This window comes from Apteryx rowi, unplaced genomic scaffold (assembly GCF_003343035.1).
Source record: "Apteryx rowi isolate R43461 unplaced genomic scaffold, aptRow1 scaffold_178, whole genome shotgun sequence".
Classification (NCBI taxonomy): Eukaryota; Metazoa; Chordata; class Aves; order Apterygiformes; family Apterygidae; genus Apteryx; species Apteryx rowi.
Window position 1 is genome coordinate 1433727 of NW_020448063.1, and position 14943 is coordinate 1448669.

General features: G+C 33.4%; 1 protein-coding gene across 2 annotated transcripts in view; it reads right to left on the reverse strand.

Moving 5' to 3' along the window:
- FSTL5 (follistatin like 5) overlaps nt 1-14943 on the reverse strand; it is a 301991-nt gene that overhangs the window by 148056 nt on the left and 138992 nt on the right. For both annotated transcript variants that reach the window (XM_026061240.1, XM_026061238.1), the window contains exon 4: nt 4130-4326. In XM_026061240.1, coding sequence (XP_025917025.1) covers nt 4130-4326 — 197 coding nt within the window. The remainder of the gene's footprint in view (nt 1-4129; nt 4327-14943) is intronic.

Consider the following 14943-nt stretch of genomic DNA (forward strand, 5'->3'; position numbering starts at 1 on the left):
ATCAAACAAGAAACTAATTAAAATTGTTATCTCATCATCACATTTAGCAACAATTAATGCTGCATTACAGATTAAAATTAGGTTTATAATACCTTCAGATTCGATTTTTTTAAGCTAATATACAATAGCCAAGCTGTTCATAGATACAGCTCTACTGATCTATAGAGGACTGTTCTAATACGATATAGCATATTCTTGAAAATTACAGATAACTACAACTACATGCACACAGCAATATAAGCAACAGCATTTAATTTGCTATTTTAGAATGTTCCTTTTTTTAAAACTTATTTTGCATTAGAACTCTTGAGTTGACGTTTATAAAGATGCTATACATATACCAACCTTGTGTATTTATCTACAAACCTACATGGATTTGCAACACTGTTCAAATGTTCACCACACTTTATGAGATGTCTGTCACTTTGATACCACCTGTGCTCGAAGCACATAAAATTGATATGCAAAAAAAGTATATTATTTAATAAAAAAATAGTTCTCATAACTTCCACCTATCCTTGAACAGCGGTGAACTTTGTACAGTTTCCTGAGAGTGAGTGGTTTGTTTGATTTTTTGTTTGTTTGTTTGTTTGGTCTCCATAACCGGAATTAAATGACATTGAGTAAACATCGAAATAAAAGGCAGGAATAGCAATGAGTTTTAATAAAAATGTAACATGTTTTTATCTGTCCTATGTTAAGCTGGTAAATAAGAGAAACATAGCCAGATATTTGAGATATTAAATAATAAAGAAGAATGATAAATTCTTTCTTTGATTTCAGAAAGTAGATCATTAAAAAGAGGGAAAAGAAAGAAGAAGATCTATTATTTATAATTATCCTATATTCAACTTGCTTTTGCATCGTGTCACTTGAGGAAAATTTTCCCTTTTCCATTAAATTTTGTTTTATTAACTCACCAGTATAAGCAAATAAATAGAAGGAAAACAGCTCTAAGTTTAATCAAGTATGTATTATTTCACTTTCACACACAAAAGAAACTTTAATTTCACTGTTGAGCAAGATGAAGTACGCTTAAACTTCACTGATGGTAAACAGAAAAGGTTTACTGTTATAAAAGGGCTGTTATCATTTCAAATCTGCAGGTGATTCATTTGAATTTTAAATTAGGTAGGATGAATACACAGATAAGATAATAATATGCAGTCAGAGAACCTGACTGCTCCTGTATTCTTCAGCATGGCAAGATGGAAGAGCTGTCAAATTTAGGATGCAGTAAAAACTGAAGTTTTAGCTCAAATTCACATGAACATAAACTACTCAGGATTACTTATTGTTTTCTACAATAAATGTTATTTTTCATACTCCACTAATATGTTTAAATTTAAAATGCAGAAAAGGACTATTATGTATGATAGGCCTGCATATTGCAAAACTTCACTGGAATTGTGAGCGGAACTAAAGATGAAAAATTATGCTAATCTTGAGAATATTTTCAAGAGTACAATAAGGTCTCCCATTCAGTCTTGGGGAATTATCAAGACCTTTCAAAGGTGTGTCTCCCTCCTTACTCCTCCCCNAAAAAAAAAGACAGTAAACCATCTTCTCAAGGTTAATGGGCCCACCATTCTCTCACAGCCAGGGACCTTTCTTACATTATAAATCAATACCTACAACCTTCCAGATAGGATATTCAAGACTGTCTTTTTGTTTCTTCTCTCCTCTTAAAGCAATTCCAATTTGCAGAAATACTGATTGCTATCACGTACATTAAGGGCAGAAGAGAGCAAGAGACTAATCCCACTTGGCAAAAAATTCTTGATTTATCAAGTTTTGTGTTCAACAAAAAAATTTCAGTTGGATAAATCACAGCAGGATCGAAAAAAGTGTCAAGTATTCAACAATCACAAATAATGCTCTGAAAAACAGTGCATTTAATTTAAAAATATTGCATTAAATTCTCTTAATTTGCCTTCCTGTTTTGAGTCTTCAGAGAAAATTGAATCATATGCTCAGTTTGTTCTCAGCAAATATGCAGGCTAAAAATTCCCTCCATCAGACAAAGGCTAAGATTTATAAATATCAGGGTTATCCAGGTGCTGGGTCTTAACTGCGAAGTTGCATGTTATTATGGATATCAAAGATCTTTCAGTGCTCCCTTTCATCACACAAAAAGGCAGACAAAGGCTCTCAGCTGAAGCTGCTGCTATCCAGAAGGCTTCAAGAGAAGTACATACATCACTGCTTTTCTTCTTTGTTCAAAGTGATTAAAGACCAGTTTCTGAGGGCAACAGGTCAGCTCATTGTTTCTCTTGGCCAAACATGCAATAACAAACCACACAGCACTAAATGATTTTTTTTTCCATTATCCTTTAGATTAGTTAACTTCATGTTTCTGCTATGAATTCTAGTAAAATAATAATTTAAAATGTCATGACTGGGTTTTAAGGCTGCTTGACAGGTTTCCATACCTGTGAAAAAGAATTAATTTATAATTCCCTTTATAAATTTATTTTTACAGACAAGAAGTATGTAGAAAAAGTATGTAAAACAGTGCTGACAACACTGTACTGTAAGAACTTACAGGGTTTTTAAAAACACTTCAACATGAAGAAAAAAAGGAAAGAAAAAAAGTATAGATATAGCAACTGAAGACTGAGAAGAATTGTTTCTTTATATACACCTGTAAAACATGCAAACGTCTCTTCATCCCGACCTTCAGCACTAGTACCTTAAGCCTAATCCTCTACTGAACAGATCATGATTCTCTGATAATTAGGTGATGGATTTGTAGTGATGAAAAATATTCAGCTATTTTCCAGGGCCTACGTGGGGATATGTCAAAGAAACCAAACTATTTTCTAGTGGTAAAATAAAGAAGGTTTTAAAATTCAGTTTCTATTGCCAACCAATACATTAATCACTATCACATTCTGTTTCAAGTGTTGATTATATATATCTATCAAGTATTAAACCTAAAAATAAATATCTATGAATCCTAGGTATGTTATATATTCATACGGTATGTAAATCTAAAAAATATTGTTTGTAAAATATACATATATGCAAATTCCTGCAAAAGTTGAAAAAATCAAAAATTATTATAAAGTATGGATGAATGATTTCTCTCTTTTTTAAATGAATAATTTATTATTATTTAAAATTTAACCCATATTTGCATGCAGCTTTTATTCATAGGAAATGTATTTATTCTGGAAGTTGCCACCTAAACTTCAAAAGTGACCTGTAATGGAAATGATAACTCCAGCTGTTTTTAAAACCATAGGTATTATATCTTCACTTGTAAACAGTTTTTAACTCTGCCACTCAATTTAAAATATGGGATTCTGAACAACAGTGCCATATAGGAAACCATACTTCTCTTGAATTTTAGGTGGCTTCGCAGTATTTGACTTATTAATGTAGCTCTGTCACAATCAGATTTCTCAAACGTGAACTTCTGCATGGGCTAGTAAATCAAAGTTCATTTGCTCTTCTTACCCTTTTTGGGAGATTAAAGCTAGCACTGTCATGCTTCYCAAAGCAAAAAGTCTCTGTTTAGATCTCTAATTAGTTAGTAGAGCTTGCTGTTTAGAGAGTCCCATGAACTCTGATACCGCTGCTCTGTTCCTCCAGACCTCTTAGCTATTTTGCCATCTCCATAAAACAATACTCACATAGTATAAAAGTGTTTTAAAATTCTAAAAGAGATCACTCTATTGTTTTAGAAGTCTAAAATACATCTATATGGTCAGACTTTATAACACTTTGTGGCTTTTGAAAGAAAGAGATATGAAAAAAACACTAATAACACATTTAAAAACATTTATTCCCTCTCCCTCTTATAGAGGAATTGTTCCATACACAGAAGAGAATAATATAAAGATAATAGTGAGAGAAAAAATAAAATACTTCATGGTCAAAACAACCTATAAGTGTTTTAACCACCTAACTTAAATTCTTTAAAATTATATTCAATTTTCTGAATAATTAAGTTGTTCCAAAGTTCTTGAATAAATTCTTCCACCTAAGAGGCTCATATATATTCTCTAAAGTAAAAATATCCTAACACATAATATGCCATGTACACAAATGACATCACTGACTTTGCAGTCTCAAAGGCGGTTGAATAGCTCTTATGCTAATGGAAATAAAATCTAAATCTTACCTGAGATAATTCATTACTATCCACAAGTCCATTTTTGTCAGAATCAAAATAATTAAACATGCGATCTACGAGAATTTTCTTTAGAGACGTTTTCTCATCGATGTTTTTATCTTTTGATTGTGCGACATATCTCTGGTTTTGTAGATCCAGTAACATACTTTTCACTTTGTTGTATTCAGTAGGTTTACATTTATCCCCTGAAAAGGAAATACACAATACAAGCTTATTTTGAATTTGATTTCCTTTGAGAGGTTTTTTTTTTTTTTTTTTTAAGGCAGAGAGTTTTGACTTCTTATAACCACATTAACGGGGTTGCTTGATGAGGCAAGGAATTTGCTCTATAACCATTTGATCCAAATCATTTCCTTATCTGGTCTTCAGAATAGGCCAAAAAATGATTGCACTTCTAGATACTTTGTGCTAAGAAAGTTTTCGGTCTATGGAAATTAAGGAAAACTTTTTAATAGTTTCTAAGCCCACTCTTATTCCATTTTAGATCATCCTGGAATGCCATATCTGAAGATTTTTAAAAGTGTTATCCTTGGTAAAGCATTTTGTATAAACATTCATAAGGTGAATACTGCAATGTAATATATGCTGTAAAAACAGCAAACATAATAGAAAATGGTGCATGACAAAAATAATATATTTTATTAACAACATTTGACTTCAGGAGAAATTACAATTGAGTGCTCATAAACTAACCCTATCTTTTATTACGGGACATACCAAATTAATCTGAACAAGGGAAGGTGAGGTTGCCAGGGGATGAGAAAGGATATCTATGACAAGATCCAGTAGTCTCTTCATTATCAAATCTGTTTATAAAGCTGAAATTGCTACAGCAAACATCCTGGAAATACTGATTATAGTCACTGTTTGTTCTAAACCAAAATACAATATAGCCTATTTTGCTATTCTTGCACATCAATCAGTGTACGTTTTAAGTTAAACAAAGAAAGTGTTTAGAAGCTTTTGTTTTTATAAGGATGACCTTAAAATTTCAAAACAGTTGTTTGTTAAGACAGGCCATGTAAATGCAGACCAACAAAATACAATTACCATGTCTTTGTTACAAAAATACATTTACACTCAGCTATTTCTTCAGTTAAGGCCCTTCTTCAATGCCCAACACTATGCTGCTTCGCAAAGAATGTTTTGCGCTTGCTTTTAGGTGCTATGATAAAAATACAAGTATTTATGAGGAACTATGAGTTTAACCTCCCAAATGGAGGTTAAACTGTGGAAGAGACAAAATGTTTCCAAGAACCTAAAGCACTCCTGGGTAAGATCCTTCTGTAAGCCGCTGCCTGTGAGGTAGCTGCTGGCAATCCTAGCTGAAGTGACGGGAAGAAACAAAAATCAAGCTATTTTTAACTGACCACCTAAGCTACATGTAATATTTGCATGTTTATCCTGACCTGCCAGAGGCATGGAGACTGACGACACACAACGTGTAAAAGCTGAGTTCCGTGTGGCTGCTTTTCAGGGGTCAAATACAGGAATATTCTGTGGGGAAACGTGTTTACTCCTTAGCCTTTCTGGAGCTCTCCTGAGCAAACTTTTCCTTCAGAACGAATGGAAGGTGTCGGAGGTGCAGAGGGAGGAGAGCACTTACTGATAAAACACTACTGCTTTTGGGTGGAATCCGGGGGACTGGGCTAGTGTCACCTTTGCTTCCTCTAGGTAACTTTTCTGGCTGTGGTACCCTCAGACACACAGAGTTTGGTTTTCCTCTGGCGCAGCTGAAGCCTAGCACAACCCTTCTATCCACAATTTAAATAGAAGAGGTATATGACATGCAGTGCATTTGAATTTTACCAATACTCCTGGCAAAAACGTGAAAACAAATTCTAGCTATGTATTCAGTATGGCAGTGCTCAGAGCTAGTTACCATGTTCAGATTTTATCCTCTGTAAATTATTTTTGACAAAACAAGTTCAGTCTATGATTCTAGAACAGCAAAGAGATATTTCTATCTCAGAGATACAGAAAGTAATTAAAGCTGTTTCTTTTTTAATAATGTCAGTTAAATCTAAGCTTTGTCAGAATATCTATGAGTCGTCACTACAGGTCTGAATTAAAAAGCACTTTTTAAAAACTTTAGGCATAGGTCATTGCCTCTCATTTTAATGATTGATTGAGACATGAATATACATTCACTTCTCCCACCTGTAAAAAAAATTATGATGCAAATGTTCAATAGAACATTAAAGAGGACTTTTGCTTTTAATATGGAGAACATTTTCATGTGTAGTACAAAGCCTTCCACATGGAAGATTATATAAAGTTGACTAAGTTCAGAAGAAAAAATAAAATTTATATTGCATATTACAATGAAAAAATACTGTAATAATTTTCATTTTAAAAAATTTTAACTGAGAAGTTCAATCTCAATATAATAAAGACTTTTGATGTGCCTTTGGCATTTGTTTAAGATCTAAAGTTTACAGAATGGATCAACCACTTTGTTTTCTCACAATACCTCCTCAGAAAAAAAATGCAGACAGTGGTATATTTTCTGCAATTATATTTCTTTCTTTTCTCTGTGTTTCCCAGTGCTTAGCACACATTACTGAAATTAGCTCAATAGTCACATAAGGGCATATACTATTACATATTTATAATCTATACTTACATTTTTCCAGAAGGGAAAAATATTTCTATAATTCTTTTTGATATACAACATAAACACTACCTTATACAAAGTCAACTGAGAGAGTCCTATTGGTACAACAGGTTAGACTCTCTTCGTTCAGATATTTACAGTAGTAATAAATTAAGAATAGGATGCAGTTAAATTTTTGGCCGCACTTCTAATTATGCTACCAGAATGTTATTTCCAGTCAAACACCTTACATTAAATTGCACTGGTGCATACAATGTTTATATTACCACATCAACAAAAAAACCACAACTGTTAGACAACATGTTGCTAATTTCTGTTACAGGCATTCTACATTGAGATAACATTTCATTTTTATTCTTCCTATTCCTATAATTTCCTTTGGAAATACTTTTCATCGTAAAAGTAGCTCAAACTTGTCAATATGTTCCATTAATTACCAACAGAAAAGAGCAAAGTCTCTTTAATCTTAAGGAAAACAGAATTAGGAAAAGAGACTGTTATTTAACTACAGAGAAAAAGAATAGCTAATTATTTTATAGATTCTGAAACATTAATCATAACGACAGTTTGTTGAAAACCAGCTACAAATAAGGTGAATGGAGTTCTCAAAGGCATTTCATGTTTCTACAACCCATCTTCGGTAGATGATTATCTTATACTCAACAACAATGGTAAAGCCTATCCTCTCTATGGGGTTGTCTGTACCATTTCTGTAAGATAATAGCTGTAATTTCCTCTCGGTGTGTACCTGTTCACTCTACAGATCAACCTGAGTCTGAATTACAGTTCCAGTCACGGTAGCCTGTTCACTTCTCATATGGTTGCTATGTCTGGTAGAGCCCAGGACAATTTTTTTTAGTGTTTAACTAACTAACTTGTTTGAGAGCCGGTCCTCATGATGAAACACTGCTAACACCTTTCAGAAAATCACTTCTTCAGTCATCAATTATGGTTTAAAAGAGATGTTATTTTATTTCTCATTTATCTAAATAGGTTAGTTTAACCCATATAGAAGACCCTCTTTATCAACAGTTGCTTTCTCAGATGCATCATACTTCCTTTGACCGCATTGTGCTGCAATTCTCTATCTATAACATAGGAGTAATATTCCCCCCTTCCCCTCTATCTGAAAAGTATGTCAAGGTAATTGCACACAAGCACACAGTTTGCATATGGTAGAGTGAAAAACAATACTCGGGCATTTTATCATACTGTCAGTAGTCTACAATATCTTAAAAATGAGCTTACAAAAGAACACTAAAAATATATTTTCATTTCTGTTGCTCTTAGAGGAGTGTTCTTGACAGTTCACAATGAATAATGTAAAAATAGCATGACTTATTTGTCCTTCAGACACAGTGTGAAATTAAACTATTTGATAAACCTTGGGAGGAAGGTAGAAGTTCAGAGGTCTGGGCAGACAGGGTACAGGTCGCACGTGATGAATGGTTACCTTACCTTTTCCCCTACCTTATTATATTGACCAAGATTATCAAACTGATTTTAAAGTGTGTGACAAAAACTAGGGAAAATGCTTCACTATTATAGATAAGAATAAATACATAAATAAAAGTGGCAATCACTTACAAACACTATTGAAGTTCTTTAGAATTCACTTTCTTCACACTAATTTGTTTATGTCGCAGCAAGTCAAACAAGAGAGAACAGGGAGAAAAGTATTGTCTGTAACTTATAATCTTTAATCAGTATACTTACATAAATGCTTACAATCCTCAAAAATAACCTGAACAGTGTATGGCAATGCCACCCCAAAGTGTAGGTACATCCAGCTTTTTCTATTACTATGTTATTTTTCACTGTATTTGGCAGAGAAAAGTAATCTCTTATAATAGAATTATTTCATAAATGTTGATCTAATGTCCATCTCTTAAATCTCACTATGCATTCTAACACAGATTTTAAGTTAGTGACAATTTAATCTTCAGTTTATCTTCTAGGCTAATTACACTTGCGATAAAACAGGATTACACAGCCGTATTGCATTACAATATTTGAGTTTTATACAAAATTCAAGATGGTCTTTATGCCAAGGACTCTATAAAATTGAACATAAGGCCAAATATGATAGATGGGTGCAAGTGACAGACAAGGAGATCATAAGGAAACAACGAGACACTACTAGTCAACACAATACACAACTATTTTAAAAGATCACCCTCTTCTCCTTGCCATGACTGCCCTTTTCTGGGGCAAGAAAACAAGAAAAGTTTAAGACAATACAAGAAAGTAGATGTTTAAATTAGGAGAATGAGGCTCTGCTGCTGTTTACCCTCAGGTTGGAGTAGCAGCACAGGGAAAGACTTAAGAGTTATTTTACTAATGTTTTGATTTAATAAGAATTACTTGTGAAATAGTCATTTGAATGGAACACAAGCGGTAAATAGAGATTAAGTATGACGACCTTGAAGGTGAGGAAAAGCAAGTTGTGTTTAATGTAATGGAGAAGGACAAACTGCTGGAAATGTTTTAAATTGCATTACTCACGATGCTATAAAAGCCAAAGAAGATGGCATTTGACATAACCTGAGGGGATTATTTTGCAGTTATCAAGACACATGATGAAAATCATGATAACAGACTCTTTCAGACCATTGACAGATTTTCAAATTTATCACAATGATTATACTGCTACATTCAGACCAGCACAGATGAAGAAAACATAGTATACTTTCAGTTCTGAATACTATGGTTTCATAGAAAATCCTTAAGGTATTTTATATTTTGAAGCTTTCATTCATAATTCAGTTAGACTATACAATTTGTCACCATTAATTAATGAATTGCATGATGATTATTATCATACAAAATTCCTGATTTTTACATAACAATTTATGAAAGCCTGAAGAACACTGGAACATCTAGTCTAGAAAGTACCTACTAAGTTTTATATAAATTATATACATAATATATAATTAACCTATTTATTGTATATAATTTCTTAACTTAATTCAGTTTTCCTAATATAAGTAAATGGCTAATTTTTTAAAAAATTAAAATTTAAAAAAATTACTAGAAAGCAATAATGAAAAATAAATTTTTCTTGTTCTATCATCCCAATATTGCTTTATCTAGGGAAAGGACTAAGTCTATCACATAGAGTTCATAGCACATAGCTTCTCTACTATGATTTATTTTACAAGTTTTATCTTGTCTTCTGCGGATTTCTTGCAGGTGTGCAGAAATCTAAAAGCAAAAAAAAATAATCAAAAGGATCAAAGAAAGCAAAATATCTGTGAAATAGCAGTAGTCTTAGGCTTTGCTTAATACAAATTTAAAAATAGTGGAAAAGTGGAAACACCTGACAATCTTTTTTTCCTTCCATTCTACACAACACAATTCTGCAGCTGTGTTTTAGTTACCTAGGAAACAGCTGAAGTTAGAGAGTCTGAGTGCTACTGTCCTCCTAGACAATTCTGAATTGATGATATTTGCTCATCATACTGGAAAAAATGTTATATTTGACAATTTAAGTCTTACTTAATTTGTAGAGAAAGAGACATATGAAAAACTAATTACTTACTTAGGAAAACATAGCAAATGAATATTGCACCAGTGTTATTCTTCGCACTTGTAGAAAAATATTAAAGATTGAACTAGGATAAAACTTTTAGGAGACAGCTCCTTAAATCCAAATCTCTGATATTTTTATCTCCTTTTTGGAAAATAATGGAGTATGTAGAGAAAGAAAGAAATAGTGTGATTTAAAAAAAGAAAGAAATACAAACCTTCTGATTTCTGTTCTCACTGGTTTCATATGCAATACAAGCCTTTTACCCTTCCATGCCTCAGTATCTTCATCGGCAAAACAGGAATAACTCTTGCCTCAAAGAGGCATCAAGAGCCGTTATTATTCATCGAGTGTCTTTACCCCCACAAATACACTACAGAAGCCAGCAGCTGCTGAGATAAAATCGGATTCTCAGGTATTTTATGATTTTGAGCTGAGTTGCACTTTTTATACTACAAATGGTTTCCACAAAGTTATCTTTCCTTCAATTTTCAAGTAACATCAGCCCTTCCAGAAATGGCAACTAGTCTTTAGTGGGACATGTTGTGTAGTATTCCAAAATGGATATAAATCAGATTTTTGAAAATGGAATAAACCTGATAAGCAGCAAGCCTACTATTAATCTTCTACATTACTCTGAACATATTAAGATTAATCTAAAAGACAAAATGCTTAACTACAAAAGTAAAAATGGTACTCCACATAGCAAAAATGAGCAATTCATCCAAAGTAACATACATCTATATATATATACACATCCAAGTGCACGCACGCACACACACACACACACCCCACAGAAAGGATGGAGAAGTTATCAAAGAAATAGTCTGATCTCAATTCAATTTCAAACATAACAAGAGTGGCAACTTTCAGGTCTTCATCGGTTCAGTTATCTTTCTAGATCCAGTCAGTATAGATGAAACATAAAAAGTTGTAATCTTATTCCTAGCCCTAACATATAAAGAAGCATTTTAAGCCACCAAAATTGCTTGGGCTTATCTGAAAGAAACTTCAGGTTGAGGTAGCGTTTAACAATGTCTTATTTTCCAATATCAAATTCACATTTTCCACATCAAGAGCTCAACAGTTTTGACCCTTGTTTTCCATCCTCCTCACTGAAGGCCTGCACCTGCATTTAAAGAGAAGCAATTTCATTTGTACACAGACCTAAGTCGTGATCTATAGTCCAGGGACTAGGAAGGGGGGTGGGGGAAGTCAGAAGCAAGCCCAGTATTTTTCAATACAAAATGGATAAATAGAGATTAACATCAATGCATTTCTCTGCTGCAACTATGTTTTAAGTAAAAGGTGTAAATTTTACACCATTTTTGAAAAGCATGACAGTCTGGGGCTGCAAATCTTGACCCTGCAGCTCCAGCATTAGGTATTCAGAGCTCCTAAGAAGTAAAGATCTCTTTCCCCATTTTTGGCATTTCTTTTAGCTGAGACAACGGCCAGTCAGCACAATGGCAGCTTTGTGCCTTACTTATTTGTAGCATCTGTACTTTCCAATGACTTGTGTCTAAATCAAATCTGTGTATTTCAGGATTATTGTCTGAAAATTAGGTATTACAGGGTTAAGAACTGCAATTCTTTAGTTCTTCTGTGGAAATACTTTTAAGTAACTACAGATATTGTTAAGACTTTTTAATCCATTGTTGCATATTTACATTAAATATAAGTATAAAAACACCTCCCACACACGTAAACACTCAACTCAACTCAACTCATCTATGGAATTTTAAAGTTATATCTGCTGTTTTCCCTACACAAACACTTTTAAGTGATTATCATAGCTTGTACAARATAGAATTGAAGCTAAATTTTCAAAATCTTTTTTCACTGTGTAAATAAAGAATAATGCTTCCCTTTCCTCAGATAGTACTGGTGAAAATACCCTTCCCCCCTGCTCCCCCCAAGGTGCTTAATCATACTGATCTTGCAAAACTAATTCATAAGATGGAAGTCATAATTTCCCTTAATTACACATGCCTGCATGAATCTGGTGTCCAGTCTTAGCTGTGGACATACATAAAATACTCTTCAGTGCTAAAACAATAAATAGTTCAGATAAATTATTCAGTTTTTCCTTAAAGACATCTCATTTAGGTTAAATACTATTAGAAACTGAACTATATTTGCATTAAAAAATAAAAAAAACAGGTATTAGTATTTCAAAGTAACATTTTTTTTCTGAGAAGACTAGTTAGAACTAATGCTGTACGGTGTGAAAAAGAGATTAATCCAAAAACTAACCAGGGGATGAAAAAAGCACTTTCCCTTGAATTAGATGCTTTAACCAAAAATCAGTATTGGGTGTGAGTGGATACTTCTACTTGTTAACACACCGTGGTTAATATATCACAGATCTCCTGATAGAAAAAAATAGTTTATATAACCTTTCACCTTAAAATGATATTTGAAGGCTAAATCAGGTTGACAGTAATGATCAAAATTCATTATCATCTGCCACAGCTGAGAAAATGTTGAATGCACTGGTTGTTTGTACTGCATATGATAACACCACAAACACCATAAACGGAATTGGTACACAAGTGGCAAAGGCAAAACTAAGGACTGACCCTCCTTTCACATAAAAAATAAATCCACACAGATTTCAACCAGTGATACTACTTTTCAATATTTCTTGAAGTCTCTGATGCTTAAGTCTGAGCATTCTACCATAAAAACGAAAAGATGAAAATGTAAAGATTTAATAAGTGTGCCCAATTTTCCAAACATATCAGATTATTTCAGATACATTAGTCACCTTTTCCCAACAGGTGGTGAAGAGATTACTTATTCAATATTTTTTTGATTCCTTGCATCTGGCTCAAGCTTTCAGTTTGGTTTTTCTATTTGTCCTATATATTGCAAAAATAATTTCAATTTTCAATTTCACCAGAACCATTTAACTTGCAATATTAATAACAAGATAACCTGGACTTCCCTGTAGCTTATTAAAGAAAACCTGAGAGAGAAAGGAAAAGGATAAAAGCAAAGTGTCCCAAAGGCAGACACGAATGAAGGCTGGGACAAGAGTTTAATGTAGTGTTTTATTTTCCCCTCTAGTGGAGTTAATCCAACCATCACTGTTAGACTTCCTCCCACAGGGCTTGGACAATTTTTATCTTGCAATATTTATTTAGAGTGATACTATGAAAGCTATATAATGCTATAGTTTTACATTTGTAAAAAATAAATAATGAAAGATTAAAAAGTATTCTAAAGCCAGAGGGAAATTATTTATGGGATGTAAGCTTAATAACAAATCTACAGAGAGTTTTGCTTTTGCTTCTTGGAAAGCATGTGTCAGAGGGCTCTCTTTTTATTTAAAAAAAATTATTGAAAGAAATGAAACATGACATCCGAAACCACAATCTTTTTTTTCTTAAGTGCTTCCCAAAATGTGGAGTATTTACAGGTTTATGAAGGTGAGGTTTCAAGACTGGGTTAAGCCTAACTAAAATAGCACTACGGTTAACAGGGACAGTTCTGTTGTTCAATTCCTATTTCTTCCCCTCGATTGCATATTCCCACCAGTTCCTTTGTTTCAGCTTTAGCACAGTTAGCTTTTGGTGCTAAGGTAATGACAGAAGTTGTTACACTCAGACTTTTGTTGTAGGCCAAGGGAATGGATTTATATATACACATGCACACACACATATATATATATGGAACTAAAAATGTACTAATTAATACTTTAACAATCTATTGGCCCAATTTATCTAATTAATTCAGAAAAGCCTCAATAATATAGATAAAATTACTATTAAAAAAAACTTCCTAGTATCTTCTCTGGTGTTAACGTATCCTTCCAGTTTTCCTCTGGGTACTAGGGTTTCACTCTGCCCCAGGAGGAGTGGGGCCAAAAGGGTTATAAGGAGTCAAGAGCATCCTAATATAGTTCATCGGGAGGAGTATGAAGTTATGGTGAGGAGTTCTTCCTCCTGAGTGTTGAGAACTGCTTGAGGCTATTTTTACATGTTTCCCTATCACAGCCTGCTTCTTTTTTTCTGGATAAGCTTAAGTTTGAAAGATGGACAAATCTTCCTCCAGCCTCAATCAAAATAAAGAGCTATTGTTTGTTAAACCAGGTTTTTCAGACCTTTAACATATGGTATTAACAGGACTTAAGATAAAACTGGTTAGACAATAGTCATTTGACTACTAAGTAATTTTTAGGACAGGTAAAATGACCTTAGGGCAAGGTAAGCTCAGACAAGTCCTGAGACCCTGCACTGTGAGTTCAATATAATGGCTAATATAATGGCTTTTTTTTTTTTTTTTTTTAACTAGCAATGGCAAAAATCACATTTAATGGGGCTATCTACCTTAGAGGCATAATTAAAGTATAAGCAAGAGTGATTCAGAGAAATCTGAGCTACAGGAGACCAAAGCCAGTAAATCCACGTAATACAACTTGAGTTTAGGTGACCTAGGTAGCACATATAAAGAATATTTCCCAAGTTGAACACCATAGCTCTGTACCTGTTCTCCACTTTCTCCATTCTTTCCACAGAGGTACAAGGAAAAATGCTGGTTTGGCAACAGAAGAAGGAAAAAGAGACTTATAAACTTAAACTCATGTAAGGAGCAGCCAATTTGCCATTGAATCCACAACTGAGAGTGACCTAACCATATTGGTCTGGCACC